Here is a 19,958-nt window from a genome sequence, read left to right on the forward strand (position 1 = left end):
GCCTGGAGCTCACCAATTAGCTAGACTGGCTGGCCTGCAAGCCAAGGGATCTCCCTGTGTGTCCCTCCTGGGGCTGGAATCATAGGCTTATGTCACTGCCTCTGACTTTTAATGTGGCACCTGGAGACCCAGATTCGGTCCCCTCGTGTTTGTGTAGAAAGCACCCGACTCACTAAATCATCTTCCCAGTCCGGTATTTATATCTTTTTGTTTTGAAAGGCGAAAAGTAGTGAAAAGAAAAACATATTTTATGACAAGAAAATTCTATGAAACTCAAGTTTCAGCTTCCATAAATGAGGTTTTGTAGGAGCAGGCCCATACCCAATACTTATGTGTCATTGGTAGATGTCTTCTTGTCGTGACAGCAGAGGTTAGCCAACAGCTTTATGAAAGCTTCTTATATTAATTGACCATGTCAGGCTGTAAAGATCTTACCACTTAGGACACAGACTTAGCTGAGAGGTAAAATTCCCTTTCAGAGAGAACAGTGGTGTCTTGCGCAATAGCTGCTTTTGACTTTCCCAAACCCTTTTGCTCACAAGTCCCAGACTTCATACGTTAGGAACTGAAGATGGAAAAGCTTACTCAGACTGATAGAACCTCAAGGAAGTGGGCTGTGGCCTAAAGTGATGGCCTTCATTTCCTTCTTCAGTCCCAGAGGGTCCTAACAAGTTGCCTCCTGTGAACAGAAGGATGAAGCACTGCTTAGGGGCCTGTTCCCACATCCCAGAACTTGGCACAATTCCTGCTCCTTATCTTCAAGGCATGACCAGCTTCCCCAGGACTGGCTAAGTAGAAAGGAAGCAGGTCTGAGATCAGCTCGTCTCAGTGCACCCAACAAGCTGGCCTGGCTCCAACCCTCTGTCATAGAGCAGAAGGCTGAGAGGATCGTCTTTCTTGTGTATCAACTGGAGTTTGGCTTCAGGACCCTCCATGGGTTTTTTAATCCATGTATGCTCAAGTCTCTCATATAGATTGATATAATACCTACTTTTAGCCTGCACACATCTTCTTTTCAACTGTAAATCATTTTTGGGTTCCTTGTAGTGCATCATTTAATAGAAATGCTATGTAGATGATTGTTGTGCTATATTATTTGGAAGACTACACAAGGGAAAAATCAGAAAATACTCAGTAAGAATGCATTTGTTTTCTCTGACTATTTAACTTACTATTAAATGTATTTCTTCATGGATATATGCATGTGTGGTGTGACACATGTGTGGAAGTCAGAGGACTCCTTCCATTAAGTGGATCCTGGGGATTGAACTCAGAGCACCGGGCTTGGCAGTCATCACCTTTACCCAGTTTGCATCCCACCAGCCTGTTGGGGTATTTAAAACACACAGTTACTTGAGTCTGTGGATACAGGCCTCATAGAATTAGAAGACTATCTTCATACCTATGCTCTAGTGGCTAGGATACAGAGGGCAGACTGCAGTAGGAAACTTGAAAGGCAAGTGATATATTCATTTCTTGTTTCATTACTATGACAAAAAATCCTGGACAAAAAAAGCAGCTTAAGGGAGGAGGGCTTTATTTTGGCTCACAGTTCCAGGGGATACAGTCAGTCATGGTAAGGAAGACATGGAGCTTGAGGCCATCCATCGACCATGGCTCATCTTCAGTTAGGAAGCAGAGAGAGATGGATATTGTACTGGCTATTTTTGTGTCAACTTGACACAGCTGGAGTTATCACAGAGAAAGGAGCTTCAGTTGAGGAAATGCCTCAGTGAGATCCAACTGTAAGGCATTTTCTCAATTAGTGATCAAGGGGGAAAGGCCCCTTGTGGGTGGGACTATCCCTGGGCTGGTAGTCTTGGGTTCTATAAGAGAGTAGGCTGAGCAAGCCAGGGGAGGCAAGCCAGTAAAGAACATCCCTCCATGGCCTCTGTATCAGCTCCTGCTCCCTGACCTGTCTGAGTTCCAGTCCTGACTTCCTTTGGTGATGAACAGCAGCATGGAAGTGTAAGCCAAATAAACCCTTTCCTCCCCAACTTGCTTCTTGGTCATGATGTTTGTGCAGGAATAGAAACCCTGACTAAGACAAATTGGTACCAGGAGTGGGGTATTCCTGTGACAACCTGACCATGTTTTGGGGAGGACTGTGGAAGGACTTTGGAACTTTGGGCTTGAATATCCATTCGTTGTTAAGAGCTCTGTCAGATGTTGTGTAGGAGCTTGGAAGATAATGCTGAGAACAGTGCAGAAGATGGAGGCCTGGTTTGTGAAATTTCAGGGGGAAAATTAAAGACTCTCTTCAGGGCCATTGCTGTTTTTATTGTGAAGATTTTGTAGTTCTGGTTAGCTGGGGCTGAAGAATCAGCTGTGATTAACAAGATACCAGAACTACTAAAGCAAAAACTTTGCATTACTGGGACTATTGATGCTGGTTAGCTGGAGCTAAGAAATTAGCGGTGATTAAGAAGAGACCAGCATCGTTGAGGTGACATCTTCTGGGAAGTGTTTTCTGAAAGCACAAAGAGGCTGTGTTCCAGAGATAGGCAAGGTTGTACTCCTGCTGCAGTGGGACTTGGTAATGTGTAAGGGTCACCCAGGTGGTACTGGTTTTGAAGGCATGAAGGGGTCACACAGCAGCTCAGGCTCGGCACTGTGAGAGGCCATGGAAGGCCATTGGTGAAGGTGCAGCCTCAGTTGCAATTGACGGCCCAGGACTGAAGGGGTCATGCAGTGTTTGGGAGATGCCAGTACCACGAGATGACCACCAAGAGCAGCAGCAGCAGTGGAGTACAGGCATCTGGAGCCCAGAGGACGACGTGTGTGCTACAAAGGGCATGGCTGGAGAAGTGACCCAAGCCCTTGGAGGAGCCCAGAAGATCGTGAGTTGGATCCCAGACGTTGGACGGTTGGAGATTGATTTTTGCTTTGATTGTGACTGTGCCCTGATATTTTCCCTCTTGAAGGAAGAAACTGTTTTAGTGGAGCCCACAGTTAAGAGACTTTTAATTGTAAAAAGACTTTGGATTTTAAAAGAGATGGATATGTTAAAGAGATTGAAATTTTAAGAATATGTAAAGACTGTGGGACTTTTAAAGTTATTTAGATCTTGGGGATGAATAAGAATGTAAGGGTTGAGGCTTACTAGTGATGTGTTTGTGTGTCAAGTTGACAAGGGGTCAATTGTACTGGCTATTTTTGTGTCAACTTGACACAGCTGGAGTTATCACAGAGAAAGGAGCTTCAGTTGAGGAAATGCCTCAGTGAGATCCAACTGTAAGGCATTTTCTCAATTAGTGATCAAGGGGGAAAGGCCCCTTGTGGGTGGGACTATCCCTGGGCTGGTAGTCTTGGGTTCTATAAGAGAGTAGGCTGAGCAAGCCAGGGGAGGCAAGCCAGTAAAGAACATCCCTCCATGGCCTCTGTATCAGCTCCTGCTCCCTGACCTGTCTGAGTTCCAGTCCTGACTTCCTTTGGTGATGAACAGCAGCATGGAAGTGTAAGCCAAATAAACCCTTTCCTCCCCAACTTGCTTCTTGGTCATGATGTTTGTGCAGGAATAGAAACCCTGACTAAGACAGATATGGATGCTCAACTCACTTTCTCTGCTTAATCAAGTCCAGGCCCCCAGCCCATGGGATGGTGCTGCCCACATTTCGGTAGGATCTTCCCATCTCAGTTAACATCATCTGGAGGTTTGTCTCCTAGAGATCCTAGATTTTGTCAAGTTGGCAATCAGTATAAACCCTCACAGCTGAATGGAAACTTCTTTTCTTAAAATGTTGAAGGCAGGACAGTCGGAGAATCCCTGAGAGAACTTCCCAGCATGTCCAGGCCACTAAAGGGTACCCTTTCTGCTGGGAGCAGCTTTCACATTTGCCTGTTTGAGAGTGTTGATCAATAATAGAGCACTCGATAAATGATTGATTGGGAAAGGTGACTGAGGGAAAGAGAACGGACCACACAAGCAAGCACTAATCACAGAGTATGCCCTCACAGTGGAGACCTATCGTAAGCAGTCCTATGTTCATCGACCATCGCATCACTGAGCACTGACCATATGCCAGACAAAGTGCACTAGGCTAACTTGAAACCCATTGCAATGACAAGAAGCAACAGTGAAAAAAATCTAAATTTTAAAAATCTCTAAACATTCTGCTTTGTTGCTTTGGAAAGTAAAACTGGAGGCTGGAGAGATTGCTCAGTAGTAACACTGGCTGCTATGCCAGAGGACCTGAGTTCAATGCCCAGCACCCATGTTGTAGCTCACAGCTGTCTATATGATACTCTCAGGGGAGCTGAAACCCTATTCTGTCCTCTGAGGGAAGTACATGTATGTTGTACACGGACATAGACACAGGCAAGACACTTGTACACATAAATAAATAAATAAAACGAATTTACAAGTGTTAACAGGACCAGGTAAATGTCTACTGTTTAAACCTGAAAAATAGAAAGGAGAATGGATAACCTTTTGGATTTTTTTGATTATTTTGAGGCAGTAAAATCTTGTGTGGTACAGACTGGTCTTGAACACCCAATCCTTTTGCGTCTTCTCAACACCACACCCCCAGTCAAAGCTCTACAAAATATGTCTTTGACCTCATGGTCAGTTCTTTGAATACTGAATGACACAAAGGAATTAACCAGACCCCAAAGTGAAGTAGAGGCTTGCTGCAACACGTCCTGGTTTTCTTCTTTTAAGACTAGCTGGGAATGATGAGGGGCCAGCCCATTCTTGTCTAAATCCAGGTTTTAGCATGTGTTAAGTATGTGACTTTGGGTCAGCTTTAGCATTCTATGATTCTGCTTCTCTGTCTATACCGCAGTAATAATACCTACTATGTGGAGGGATTTCATCTATAAAGATGAAATAATCAAAGTCCTTGGTGTATGTCACTGGTAAGTGGTGGTAACCATTCATGTTATCAACTAGAACTGGAAAGAAATGGTAAATTAACTTGGATTAATAAGGCTAGGGTGTGATTCAGTCAGGACAGTGCTTGCCTAGTATGCACAAAAGCCTGGGTATGGTTCCCAGCACACATTACACGGGGCATTGTGGTTCAAAGATACAATTCCAGTACTTAATAAGGAGAGCTTAGCCTTGGCTGCTTGAGGCTAGACTGGGCTACATGAGAACCTATCCCAAAACATACAAGTGTGTGTGTGTGTGTGTGTGTGTGTGAGAGAGAGAGAGAGAGAGAGAGAGAGAGAGAGAGAGAGAGAGAGAGAGACAGAGAGAGAGAGAGACAGAGAGAGAGAAACACAGAAAGAGAGACAGAGACGCAGAGACAGAGACAGACAGACAGAGACAGACAGAAAGAGACACAGAACATATATACCACACACACACACACACACACACACACACACACACACACACACACACACACACACACACACTATTATAAGAACTTGAGACTATGCCTCAGAACTTAGAGGTTCAGTTTCAATGGCATCTTTACTGTATGGAGTGGGAAAGCAATGGCCTTTCATTTGTTGTTTAAACTCGTTTGCAGTGTCTTCTCCTGAAGACAGAGCTAGGGACATCTATCTGGTGGGGCTCTTGTATCCTGAGTAAGAGTGCCTAGGATTCGGTGGCTGTCAGTACGTGTGACTTTCTTCTTGACAGAGTCGCATATGAGGAAGTAATTTTCTTTAATGAAGAGTGTTGATGAGCTGGGTTCTGGTTAGTTGAACTGCAGTATGTAAATCAACTTAATCACGCACCGGCTCTATCAGATAAACACTGAGCACCTGGCCTAGTTTGGTTGAACACCTTTTGTTTGGTTGGTTTTAAAAAATTCTTTCCCCTTATGTGGCCTCTTGGCAGAGCAGATCCCTCAAGTTAGTCTGTAGCTAGCAGGCATTTACAGTTGAAGTCCCCACCCCTCCCCCCTGGAAGGTTTACAAGATTTTAATTGTCTGACTTAACAGGGTTGGTTTAAAAGACTCTGAATCGATGGATGGCAGTCTGTGGAAGAATGGGCTGGCCCCTCATCATCCCCAGCTAGTCTTAAAAGAAGAAAACCAGGACGTGTTGCAAACTGTTAGGATGGACAGCTAGGCCTGTGTGAGAAGGGAATGTCAGGGAAGGAGCACAGTGCCCTGGAATGAAACCCAATAGCCAAGGCTAGAGGAAGAAGTTGGAATCCATAACAGAAACTCTCATGTATACTAGGTTGGGTTCCTTAGCAACAACAGAAACATCTTTCTCAGGAGGCTGGGAAAGTGGAGATTAAGGCACTAGCAGATTCGGTATGTGGCAAGGGCCTGCTTTGTGGTTCACAGATGATGGGCTTTGAGCTGAGTCCTCTGTGATCTACGAGGCTAGCTAGGTTCCTAGGGCACTGCTCCTGCTCCTGATCAGGAATTCTATGGCCTGCCTCTTCCCAGAAGTCTCACTTCAAGGCCATCCTCTTAAGGTGGTGGGATTTCAAATTCTGGATTTTGGCCTAGCAAATCATTCAAGAGCCTTCATGGATTCATGTTATTTTGTGGAATTATTCTGGTTTGGGGCTGGCAACATGGCCGAGTGGGTAAAGGCACTTGTAGTCTAGCTGGCAAGCTTGAGTTTCATCCCAGGGGCCCACATGTTGAAAGGAGACAATCAACTCCTTTAAGTTGTCTTCTGACTTCCATACTCGAGCTGTCTGGAAGTCAGTATTCTGCTAACAGCCTTCAGATGAAGATGTAGATGGAGCTGGGTTCTGGTTAGTTGAACTGCAGTATGTAAATCAACTTAATCACGCACAGCTCCATCAGATAAACACTGAGCGCCTGGCCTAGTTTGGTCTCTCTCTCACACACACACACAGACAAACACACACAGATACAGACACACACACTAGAATAAACTTATGTATATAAACACAGATTACACTGGTTATATATATATATATATATATTTATTTTCATAACTCTAAAACGGGATTCTTTGTGTGAGTGTGTGTGTGCATGCATGTGTTTGTGTGTGAGAATTTGTGCATGACTTGCAGGTGTCTGTATGTGTATTCATGTGTGCACGTGTGTGTGTGTGTGCGTGTGTGTAAGACAGAGGACAACCATGGCTGTCATTCTTCAGATGCCATCTACATTTTTTTTGTTGTTTATTTTGAGAAAGGGTCTCTCCTAGGCCTGAACTCACCAAGTAGGAAATGGCTGCTATGCTGGTTTATATATGCTTGGCCCAGGGAGTGGCACTATTAGGAGGTGTGGCCTTGTTGGAGTAGGTGTGTCATTGTGGGTGTGGACCTTAAGACCCTCATCCTAGCTGTCTGGAAGTCAGTATTCTGCTAACAGCCTTCAGATGAAGATGTAGAACTCTCAACTCCTCCTGTACCATGGCTGCCTGGACGCTGCCTGGACACTGCCATGTTCTCACCTTGATGATAATAGACTGAACCTCTGAACCTGTAAGCCAGCCCCAATTAAATGTTGTCCTTATAAATGCTGCCTTGGTCATGGTGTCTGTTCCCAGCAGTAAAACCCTAACCAAGACAGCTGCCCATCAAGTGCTGTGGTTCAGCCTGTCTCTACCCCCTCCCCGTGAGTGATTTACTGATAGAGTTACTGCCCTCAAAAAGGTTTTTCTGAAGTTGGAATACCATTGATAGTCTGGGTCAGGTAGTTCTTTGAGGCAGATAGTTTTGTGAACATTATAGGATATGAAGTGATGTGTCTGGCCTCTAGCTCCAGTTTCCTGCTCTCTTGAATAGGATCACTCGGAAGATGTCCAGAAGCTATCAGTATGTGACCTGGAAGGCGATATGGCTCCAGGACCATTTCATTTAAAGAATTCATTTCCTTTACTTTCAGCCCCAGAACACTACTGTTCCTCTGAGGTTGTACTCTTGGGACTGTTGTTATGGCTTCTAGGGAAGTTCTTTAGCAGTGACTAACAGGCTATCCATGATAGCTGTGTGCACGCTTATGATGCTAGGTTGTAAGAGCACGTTTCTAAGCATTTCAGGGTTGCTGGGTTGCTTTCTGTAGTAATTTGAATTTTGTCTTCAGGGGTCCTTGGTTCTCCTAAATGAGCATCACACTGAACAATAATGCCCAACTGTTTGTGGAGCTTTTATTTAGCATCTGAATATCAGATGGGAGAAAAACCGTAGATACTTGGTTCAATTATTAAAACAAAGCCCATTTTCTTCTAAAAGAGCACCCTGGAATGGATGTGTTCATACAACTATAACCATGAAAGGAGGCTGGGAAGCCCATGGGCCTGAAAGATAGATCACCTAGTGGCATTTCAAGTTCCTGCCCAGTTAGAGACCTGACATCACTTGTAAGTCAGATGTCATGTTCACGCCATTATTGGCAGCATGCATACAATTTAAATATTTTAGCTTCCATTATACAATTGTAGCTACATTACTGACCTTCAAGAGCCCCATTCATGGGGGAGGAGCCCAAGGAACAATCAGTTGCTTCATGTGAGGGCTGGCAAGCAGACTGGGTTTCCTCACATTGCCAGACCAACCAGGACACAGGGAAGGCTTTGGAGGAGTTTGTCATGAGAGAGTTGGGACAGAGAATGACTCGGGTGGGGAGTCTCCTTTTGGAGGAGGGAGGGAGTAAAGAAATTTTTTTTTTAAACAAATTCTTTTCTTTTTTAGAGAAGGAGCTATCTGCCTTTGTTCCCAGGGAGGCTGCGATATCCATGGAGACTGACAGTGCTGGGAATTTGGTTCAGACTAAGTTCCTTTTGTTGGGGGTCCAAGGCAAAGGAGAGGAATCTGGGGTGAGGAGGTTTCAAGCCAAGATGAGAAAAGAGAAAGAATTCCTCCCAAGGTTTTCTCCTATTGTCTCCCTGCGAATAAATATTTATAGAGCAGATTCCGAGTGAAGCCTGCCACAATGGCTACAGCTTCGAGACCAAGCCTTCCAGTGTGCACATCGAAAACTACGAAAAGTATGTCTAAGCGTGATCCAATTAAGACTCCCCAGAGGAAGGCAAGAAATCTCAAGATAATTTCCTATTGAAAATCTAATTGTGTCCTCAAGTGGAATAGGAACATCGGCATGAAGTACCCCAGATCCATAGGCTGCTGCAAAAACGTACAGCTAAATTAGATTCTATTTTAAGTAATTAAGTTATTTCCCTTCACAGGATCTATAATTTGTCTTGAACAAATGTGATTTGCCTAAGAAAGATAAGGCCTTGCAATTTTTCCTTCCCAAACGGATTTTCTGTGCCAGAAACAATTACTAAAAGACCAAATATTGTCTTAATTATGTATCGCTTACTGCCTGGGTGTGTGCCTACAGCACCCTGTTTATGTTCCAAGGGGCAAACCAGTATGGATGAGAAGTTATCTTCTCCGGTCTCCAGGAGACCGGACCTGCAATTTACTCAAGAGTTTGAGGCTTGCACAATGTTAGTGTAAATAGCTCTGGGTTATTACATAAGGCTCTCAAATCTTGTGCAAAATGAAGAGCTTGCTTCAGTAGAGCTTTCAACTCTTAAAACAAAACAAAACAAAAAAACCCAACCAACCAACCAAAAAACGCCAGCATTAATCTTTAACGGATTTAGTTGAGCCCTTCAGGAGACACTAGGTGTTGTAATAAGAGTCAGGGTAAAGGTGCTGAGATTTGCATAGGTGATATTGCAAGGAGGGTATTTTGGGCATGGCTAATTTTATGAAGAAAACATTCACTTTTGGCCTCGTGTTCAGTAACAACTCAGCCGCCATCTGACCAGGTGTTTTGGGGCGGCAATACTGGGTAAGATGGATAAACGGTGTTAAGTTTGGGTTGTGTAAGCTGAAAATAAAAGTTACCACAGGTTTATGAGCCTCAGGTCCCACCTTCGTCAAAGGGGGACAGGAGTGGGGGTGGGATTGCCATCTACACCAGAAGACACAGTGCCTAGCCTGCCTGGGACAGGTGGGAAACTACAGTGAAATGCGAATGTGCATCCTGGTTTCCTCGCCTTCCACGAGGAGTTGAAAGTGTAAGGGCTTCAACTTCTCCCCACACAGGCTTTGAAATACTGGCTGTTGCTGTCCCTCATCTTTAACGCAGTTACTTAAGCTTTCTGCTCCTGGGCTCCCTTAGTGGTAGAAGCAGAAAGTCTGCCTCTTAAGGTAAAGCTTAAGTAAATATACAGGACCTAAGACAGGGGCTGGGGAGATGGCTTGGTTCATAGAGTGCTTGCTGTTGTAAGCATGAGAACTTAGGTCTGATTCCCACAACGCTTGTAAAAAGCTGGGCATCCTGGTGCATGCTTTAATCTCACTCAGCTCTGTCGAGGAAGACAGCTAGATCACAAGCTAGCCAGCCTTGCCTACTTAATCCAGTTCTAGGCCAGTGAGAGACACTGTCTCAAAAACAAAACAAACAAAACAAAACAAGGTGTGACAGTCCTGAGGAACATCTGAAGTTGACCACCAAAGGCATAATGCTTGTGCACATATACGAGCCCACACAGACACACCCAGGAGGGTCTCCGGGAAGCCATAAGTGTGTGCATTATTCTGCTTTCCCAAACATGGTATTACTAAGAGCCAGCAGAAATGATGACATAGCACACCGCCAAGTTAAGTTTATCATTGACTTTTATTAACAATGTCATACAAGACTGTACATTTGTAGGGACTGAAATCAATCTACTCTTGAAAACTGAAAAAACAAACAAACAAAAAAACCCCAGCATTTCTACCACCATTTCAGGCTTTGGTTTTAAGTGCCATCTTTTACAGAAAAAAAAAACAAACAAACAAACAAACAAAAAACAAACAACAACAACAACAACAAAACAAACCATCACACAGCATAACCAAACAATTTAAGAATGGGGTGGGGGTGGGGTGCTCCTCGGAATGAAGAGATTATGCAGCAACAGCTGAGGATCATGGCTAGCTTTATTCGATTTACCACACATTCTGGAATGTTCAGTTTCTTCCTCTACAGTTCTACAGTCCTACACACAGATACACAGCTACTAAGAACTTGGCCACAGGTCCTGCCTAGACGCTCATTCACATGAAACAAACAAACAAAAACAATATTTATATAAATTAAGTCAAACCTCACAAAAACTAGAGGAACATAAACTCCCAACAGTCAATAAAAAAGAAAAACTGTACAAGACTGGTCAGTCTTTTATATCTGGAAAATGTGTAACATAAAAAAGTTCTTTATCATATATATATATTATATATGTCTTTGCATAAGGGTTAGCTGGAGTGAAAACTGGAGGATTCTGACTCTGTGGAGACGGAAGAGTGTCCACCCCGCTTTCCTTTGGAAAGGATTTTGAGGCTGGAGCCTCTGCTCATGGAGTTGAGTGCATGCTGGGCAGAGCTTTTGAACTTGGCCCCAAGGAAGGCATAGAGGATGGGGTTGAGGCAACAGTGGAAGAAGGCGAGGGCCTCCGTGATGGAGATCCACTTGTGCACAATGCTCTCGAAGTCACATCCTTGCTTGATGACCCCCAAAAGGATGAAGGAGTCGATGCTGATCCCCACGTAATATGGCAGCCAGCAGGCAAAGAAAGCTAGGATGAGGATGACTGTCGTCTTGAGGGCCTTGCGCTTCTGGTGGCCCTTGGAGTGTGACAGCTTAGAGATGATGATGCAGTAACAGGAGAGGATGACGATGCCGGGCAGGATGAGACCCACCATTATGTGCTGGAATTGAAACACCACCATCCACAGGCTATCCGGGTAAAGGCGGTCACAGATGTACCTGTCGTCCCCCTGACTGATGTCCCCCTGGCTGACATCGGCAAAGATGAAGTCAGGTATAGTCAGGAGGAGGGCTGGGATCCAGACGCCCACATAGACTGCCTTTTCAGCCAGCAGTTTCCTTGGCCTCTGACTGTTGGTGGCGTGGACAATGGCGAGGTACCGGTCCAGGCTGATGAAGGCCAGGATGAGGACGCTGCTGTAGAGGTTGACAGTGTAGATGATATGGACAGCCTTACATAAAAATTTCCCAAAGTACCAGTCAGCCATGGCATCAACTGCCCAGAAGGGGAGTGTGATGACAAAGAGGAGGTCAGCCACTGACAGGTGCAGCCGGTACTTGTCCGTCATGCTCCTTAGCTTCTTCTGGTAACCCATGACCAGGATCACCAATCCATTGCCGACTATGCCAGTCAAGAAGATGATGAAGTAGATGGTGGGCAGGAAGATCCTATTGAAATGGACGTTTTCATCCCGGAAGCAGGGTTCCTTGTTGGAGTCATAGTCTCCAGACCCCACTTCTTCGGAGTAGTTATCAGCAGTGTATATCTGCAAAGGAAACAGGGACAGACACGTCACTTCAAGGTCAGCAAGCCTTCCCAAATTTTAAGTGTCTCTGTTGCCTAAAAAGCTAGTATTGATTGCAGGTTTTAACACAACCTTGCCCAGGAAACTCCAAAGGGCTGGCTAAGGTCCAGAGAGAACACAGAATCCTGCAACCAATGGTGCTCTCCATCTTCCACCAGTCACTTGTTATATGCCCTCTTTAGTGGAACCAATTAGGAGAGTTTTTGCTTAGAACAAAAGGACATTGAGAGTCTAAGGACTTCACAGCTTAGTCTTGAATAGCTCTCCTGCCCCGCCCACGAGAGGAAAAAAAAACCCTCGGAGGAAAAAAAGTAAAGCCCCCCAACCACAAACAAACAAACAAACAAAAACCCAAGCCAAAAAAAAAAAAAAAAATCCCACAACCAAACCAACCAAACAAATCCTCCATTCAAACAAAGAAGTCACTCTCAAAGCGGTGTGCGGTGGGATCCAGCGGCATGGGGTTAAAGTCTGTGTTGAAGGAGATGGAATTTCTGTATGAGGATTAGCCAAAGGAGGAAAGAAAGAAAGAAAGAAAGAAAGAAAGAAAGAAAGAAAGAAAGAACAAAACAAACAAACAAACAAAAAAACGAAGCTTGACGGTGGGGGTCCCCCAAAGATTCTTAGCTTTTTAGGCGCAAAATCTTGTTTTTCTCACGTCTGTCTAACACAAACTATTACATTTCGAGTCATGCGTAGTAAAGAAAGCGGGATAATGAGAAGACCTTTGGGGGTTTAGGGTCAGCAGAGTGTTAGAAAGGAGCAAATAGCACTCCCCTACTTCACCCTGTGTCGCGCTTCTCTGGAAGGTGGGTCTCTCTTGCCAACCCCATGTTTATCACTGGGTGGATCTGGGACGTTAGAGTCACACTGTCCTGGGTGGGGAAAGTCACGGGGTCGGTACCCCGTGGTTTTCGCCCCCAAGTTTCACTTCCTCACTTTTCCGGTCGCTTCCCATCCTGCAGCGGACCCAGTTAGTTATTGGGAGTCCGAGGTAGGCAGCAGGAGGGGTCCAGACCGTGCGCACCCCGATGTCCGAGTCACCTACCTAGGGGCTGGCACCGATGCCCACCACACCCAGGTCTACGACCAACACGCAGCGGTTCTAGGGGTTCCTCCTGGCTGCGCGCCAGGATCGTCCCTCCGGGTGTGAGCGACAGATTGGGCGGCTCCAGCGTGAGCGCCTTTGAATTGCGCGCCGCCGGAGGAAACGAGAAAAAAAAAAAAAATCACCAAACAACAAAACCCTCCCTAAGAGAGGGGGTTTCAAAAGGCTCAGGAAACCACCGACGGTTAAACACTGGGGCTCAGTCAAACAGTCTCCGAGCTTGCACCTGTTCATCCCTCCGGCGACCCAGCACAACCCAGGTGCGGTCCCAACATGCCCTCCTGTCCCCAACCGCCCTCAAGTCCAGCACATCTCCTGGCCAGCAGCATCATGGTACAGACTTATGACCCTTTCTCAGGAACGATCCTAAAGGCAAGCCCGACTTCGGGAGGTTCGTTTGCCACTGCGGGGAGGTGGCGGGTCGGATGCCCGTAAAGCGCTGCTACTCCATCCCAAAGCGGCCACGTTCGGTCACCTCTCCGCGGCTGCCGCACTTTGTGCCCCCCCCCCCCCCCAAGCAAGCGACGCGGCAGGCTAGCTCGCTTTTCCCGCCGAAGACAGGCGCTCCTCTGTCTGCACTATGGAATTTCAGAACCACACTCCTAACTCCAAGAACCGCTCCAAGACGCTCCGGTTCGAAGCTCACCCAGAATGTAGTGCCTACGCGTGCCGACTAAAGTCTCTAAATTCACACAATGCAAGAAACTCAAAGAAAACTCCTGTTTTCAGGAGGACCAGACGATGGTCTGAGTCTTGGGACAGAGGGCAAGCCCTTCTCCCTTTTTCAAAAAACTGGGACGTTTGCAAACAGCGTGCAAGTCGGCGCGCGCCGCGGGACTCAAGGGGGAGGGAAACAAGAGCAACCTTAGGAAAGCTCCATCTGAACCCGTCCCTCTCAACTTACTAACAAAAATATTCCTATCTTCCTCCCCCTATAGCCATGTTCACACACATAAAAAAATTAGTTCCCGCTCCTCCTTGTGACCCTGACACCCCTCAAGGTTCTAGTTGCTTCAACCCGCTCCTAAAGGGGCTGAGCTCTAAGTTCACACGTTTGCACGTTTACTACAAAGTAGGATGCAAGTGGACTTACACTCACACTGATCGGTTCCATGGCAACACTCGCTCTCCAGCCGTGGTGGCTACCGGAGCACCAAACGCCTCAGAGGGTCACTGCTACCTGCTGCACCAGGCAACAAAATTGAAGTTTCTGGCCCGAATCGGACTTTTATAAAAACACGCTCCCGGGGCGGCGCATGCGCAGCTCGGACGGGGCGGGAGGAGACTGGCGGGGGCGGGGCGCAGGGCGCGGGCAAACAGAAGTCCGAGAGCCGCTGCTGTTGAGTTTTAAGTCAGTATGGGTCCAGAGCCTGGCCGGATAATGTTCTCAAAGTTGGGAAAAGCAGGATGCTAGCCAGGATGTTTCTGCGGGTCGTGCATCCATCCTTACCCACGTGGATAGAATTTTAGACCTGGAGTTTACGGATGGAGAACTTGAGACAAGACTGGGGATGGGGGTGTGTGACTTGGAGCCTGCCTAACCAGTAGGCGGCAATGTTGGAACCTCCGCCAGGGTTCTATACTCTGAGCTGTCAGGAGTGATTACTACCAAAACTCTTCCAAGCAAGTGTGTGTTACTACATATTCATATAATGACATTAGGGTCAGGTGTGGCAGAAAGCACTTGCGGACCCATCCAGAAGTAGATATAATCCCAGGAAGAAAGTAACAATAGTGGCAACAATTTCGTGAAGAGATTTGTGTGTGTGTGTAAAGTGATTGAAATGTGCTTTATTATAAAGAAGAATTGAGCGACGAGGACTTTGTGTAACCACATCCTAAGAAATCCGCACAGAAACACTGGTTCATTTTCATTTCATAAGCACATAGGGGGATGCATCTAGTTAACAGATAATTAGAGTCCCAGCTGGGAAGCTAGCCGCGATCCATGCGCAGTCAGTGGGCGCTCCACGAGCTCCAAGAGACCAAATGGAGCAGCCTGGGACTGCAAAGCCTGGCCTGAGCCCAGAGCTTTCGCTTCACGCCTATCTCGCGTCTCCCACGCAGAACACTAAGATGGGAAGTCTTAGTGAAGAGCTAGTTAGGTCGGGTTGGGGGCGTGGATGGCTAGGGAGTCTCAGACAGGCTAAGGTTGCAGTGGGCGCCCAGACTGCTTCCCAGACTCGCGCGGGATCCGACCGGCGCCGAGCCTGGGCTGGGCGGGGAGGGAGAAAAGGGTGGGGTCAGAACCAACCAGACCTCCAGCCAGAGACCTCGGGATCCAATGCCGGGGGGCACTGGGGGTGGTGAGACATCCGGCAGCAGGAGCCTGGGTTGCTATGCAACCCAGATACCGCCCCCACCCCCTCCTGGAATGGACCAAAGGATAGGCAGGCCCAGACTGCGCCCTCAACTCCATCCCCTCTTCCCTCTTCTCCCGTTCCTTTTTTTTTTTTTTTTTTTTTTTTTGGTTTTGTTTTTTGTTTGAGGCAGTTTTATGTAGTACAAGCTGGACTCAGGCTCGGTATGTAGTTAAGGATGACCATGAACTTCTGATGATCCCGTTTGTCACCTGCCTAGTACTGGGATTACAGTTGTGTGCCACCACGCCCAGTTTTCCTGCTGACAGGGCTTAAATCAGAGCTTTGTGTAGGCTAGGCAAGCAGTCTACTAACTGTGCTATCATTCGCACCTCCTTCTTTAGCTAACAAAGGCTTTCGGTTGGAAGTGCTGGGGAGCTGGTTTACAGCCTGGGAACTCTTTCTCTCCATCTTCCTGTATGGCCTGGGCACTCTCCTTCAAAATTTGCTGTCAAAGTCCTCTTCTGCTCTGCACTTACCTGAACCAGAAAAGCTAAGGATGAAATTAGGAAGTGCGACCCTCAAAAATTGACAAGTTAAAAGCCAAGAACGTCCAAGCACTTTTAATTATATCCAGTCATTACTAAAACATAGGCTCATATTTCCATAAACTAGTTAGGACTGACAGAAGAGCCCGTGGACCGGAATGTCAGACCCATTAAGAAAGGGCTGGTGTTCAAGATCGGTAGCAGCAGGATGGTGAGCTGTGTTTAGCCTCCAAATTCCTGCATTCCCAAAGGCTAAAATGGGAGAAGGGGAATCTTGCGAACCTGTCCCTGAACGACAGAGAGTACAATCTGGGTAAAATGATTTGCATAATTAATATTTGTTGATTATTGGCAGACAAAAGAAAGCTTCTGCACAGGTCTCTTTAGCTCGTGTGAAGTCTCTTTGCTGGAGGAAAGCAGATAAAACAACAATGACATGCTATTTGGCGACTATAGAATTAGAGAAAAAAAGAGAGGGATTTTTTCCCCCTTTCAAAGATAATATTTGGCTTCTGGATTGGAAAAGACCAGCTGTCTCTCGCTTGTCAGTAGTAGGAGTGTGTGTGTGTGTGTGTGTGTGTGTGTGTGTGGTGTTTGAGCAGCTTCAGTGAAAAGTATTTTGTATGCAGCCCGAACCTTTTGAGATTAGTAATTCTACTTTTCATGATGTAGCCCCAGGAAACTGCAGTTATGCCACAAAGCTCTTCACGGGGATGCTGCTGACAATAGTGTTCATAATAGAATAGTTAGTAATGGCTGAGTAGCCCTAAGTGTCCACCATGAGCAGACTAGTTGAGATGATTTATACATCTGCGGATGAAGTGAATATGGATGTTGTAAGTGTTTGTGAAGAGTTGTTATCAGTATGGGGAAATACTTATGAAAGAAACTGCACAGGGTGGGAATGAAAACTGTGTGAGTCTATGGTCTCAGTCGTACCTGGATATGCCGCCGAGGACTAGTAGCATAGCTCCGTTGGTAAGAGTGCTTGCCCAGCTTGCTGGAAGCTCTTGCTTTACTCCACTGGCAGTGAGTTTCCTGTATCCCGGTCTGGCCTCAAGTTCCCCGTGGAGCTGAGTTCATTTTTGAATCTCTGGTGCTCCTGTCTCCAACACCGTGCCCAGTTTATGTGGTGCTAGGATTGAACTCAGGGTTATGTACACATGAGACAGGCGGTCTGCCTACTTAGTTGCAGCCCCAGCTTTGTGATGTACATCAGAAAAACATTGCAAACGTCTCCTGAAAGCTTGTTCCATGCATCCAACCTGGGATAAGCCCCTCCACTAGGCAGGTCTGTTTTTCAGGATAAGGAAGCTGAAGTTTGCTGAGAGGGAGGAACTAGCTCCCCTCCTTGTATTCACTTAAGGATTTGTGCCCACCTACTCTGCCTGGCTCCAGAGCCCAGGCTCTCTCCACTCCATTACCATGACTGTCTTTTTTCTGATCCTTGCAGTGAACCCTCTGAGTGCTTCTTCCTCCACATTTACTTACATACTGCTTTGAGTGACATCTCTCGTGAATCAACTTTTTTAAAAAGCAAATGTGTCTTACTCCTCTCTCCTAAACAGTCCAAGCTCCTCGAAGACAATGCACAGATAGCAGTTTTCCAATCTAGCCCACCGCTGAGAGAACCAAGCTCCTTGGTTGTTTACTGAACCTTCATTTAAAGAATTAACAGCTTTCCCCTGGGGCTCTGGCAACAAAGGCCAGGCTCAGGGGCTGTCAGGGCTTTGGCAGTGTCCCCAAGTTCTAAGGATGGCTTTAGCCCAGGGAATAACTAGCATAGGCCACAGTTTGTGGGGGATGCTTCCAAAGCCAGTGGCACAGGGGCAAGCATCCTGCCACCTCCTGTTGCTTACACTGCAGCTGGTTAATTCACCCGTCCCTGGGTATGCGATAGAAAGCTCTGCTCTGTCCATAACAGGCTCCAAGTTAGTTGGGGAGAAAGCTTATGTACAGTCCTTTATCTTGATGGTACATGGCAGGAGGCATCGGCATTAAAGGCCTTCTTTGATGAAGGGTCCAGAGATGACTTAGTTAGTGCTTGCTTTGTAGAACTCAGTCTCCCAGAATCTATGCTAAAAGAAAGAAATAACGAAGGAAAAGAAGAAAGAAATAAAGAAAGAGAGAAAGGAAGAAAGAAAGAGAAATAAACAAAGAAAGAAAGCCAACCATGTAAGGTGATACTTGCAATGCCACCACTGGAGAGATAGACAGGCAACTCTTGATGCAGCCCAGGAGAGACTATCCCTAAAACGGAAGTAAATCATCACACATACCAATTCTCTCTTCAAACCCAGACATGCTCGAGTCAGCTCAAACATGCACACACACATGCACCTTCACGAAGGAGAAAGAATCTAAAGGGTTTTCTTGTCCTTGTTTGTAGCAATGGGGATGGATTCCAGGGTTTCATGGATGTGAGGCACGTATTCTACCACCTGAGATCCATCTCGGGGAGTCCTTTGGCTTTGTTTTTGAAAGAAAAAAAAACCCCACAGACTTTTTTTTTTTTAATGATTGTAGGGTGTAATAAAAAGATGGAGTTAATGTTTCCCAAATGATGGAGAGAGAGAGAGACAGACAGACAGAGACAGAGAGAGATAGTCACACACACACACACACACAGAGAGAGAGAGAGAGAGAGAGAGAGAGAGAGAGAGAGAGAGAGAGAGAGAGAGAGAGAGAGAGAGACTGCTTTCCAAGGGGTGGGTAGTCCTGGCAAAGGGTTGAATTGCAAAGACAGGGCTATCAAATGTCAAGTAGGGAAAATCATGCCCCCCCTGCCCCCATCCCCCACCCCCACCCGGGGATCCTGTGTCTGAGCTTCTGCCTTCAACACTTGACAGGTGAAAATGATTCTGGAAATAAAGGGCAGCCTTCCACCTTGCAGTCCTCTACCAGCTTAGGAAAATCATTACCAGCTCTGAGAAGCACTTTTACTTTAAGTTCAACCTAGATTTCTGAAAAGTCTCCCTCCACCCCCAATAAAATGGGATTATGAGCAGATTTTCATCAAAGTTTTGTAGCAGGACAAGATTTCCTATCTGAAGAAAATTGGCTAGACAGGCAAATAGACAGAGACGGTTTAGAGTCACCCTGGTAAGTTGGCTGAACAAAAGGCCACTCAATTAGCAATGCAATAACCATTACTTGACTAACCCTGGGGCCAGAAGGAAGAATTGTTCTGCGAGTTTCTTCAGCCCACATGGCTGTTGCTGTGCTGGCTTTGTGGATGCAAGGCCCAATGACAAACAAGTCTCAAAAGTGAGGTGACAAAGTGGGAAGGAGGGCAGGACTTTTGGAAATAATCGAGGGAGCAGTGTCTGTTCTCCATGGGAAAGACTTGTCTTCCTTGTCCTTGTCCTCGGAATTTATTGCCCGAGTCCCCAGGCAGCTGTGGAACAAGAGGAAGGGCCTAGAGCCCTGTGGACAGTGAATTTCTAAAGAGAACCCAGCAACCTCTGGCAGAGCGGTAGGGCTCCTAGAAACGGGGCCCTGTGATCACCCCCACAGATGGGCTGAGTCTATCAAGAGCAATCTATCATCAGAAAGATGGGGTGGGAAGTGTGTGTGTGTGTGTGTGTGTGTGTGTGTGTGTGTGTGTTCATGTGGGTGTATGTGAAGGCCAGAAGCCAGCCTCCCATGACATTTCTTATTTTTTAAGACAGGGCCTCTCATTGGCCTGGGCTGCACTGGCCAGCCTCAGCTCTACCCAGCTCTGTGTCCTCTGTGTTGGGATTCCTAGAGGGTA

At 46.4% G+C, this 19,958-nt stretch overlaps 1 protein-coding gene across 2 annotated transcripts; it reads right to left on the reverse strand.

The window, feature by feature from the left end:
• Positions 1–10,533: 10,533 nt before the first annotated feature.
• Positions 10,534–14,568, reverse strand: Cxcr4 (C-X-C motif chemokine receptor 4). 2 transcript variants are annotated; one of them, XM_021168921.3, is made up of 2 exons: positions 14,456–14,568; positions 10,534–12,209 (listed from the first exon to the last, which is right to left on the reverse strand). In XM_021168921.3, the coding sequence occupies exons 1-2, from the start codon at positions 14,468–14,470 to the stop codon at positions 11,151–11,153; spliced, it is 1,074 nt and encodes a 357-aa protein (XP_021024580.1). In that variant the 5' UTR covers positions 14,471–14,568; the 3' UTR covers positions 10,534–11,150. The 2 variants fall into 2 exon arrangements, with proteins under 2 accessions (XP_021024580.1, XP_021024571.1); XM_021168912.2 differs by having other exon boundaries at positions 14,450–14,567.
• Between the last annotated feature and the right edge of the window lie 5,390 nt (positions 14,569–19,958).

The sequence above is a fragment of the Mus caroli genome, unplaced genomic scaffold (genome assembly GCF_978045245.1).
Source record: "Mus caroli unplaced genomic scaffold, Mus_caroli_1 scaffold_1, whole genome shotgun sequence".
Taxonomy (NCBI): Eukaryota; Metazoa; Chordata; class Mammalia; order Rodentia; family Muridae; genus Mus; species Mus caroli.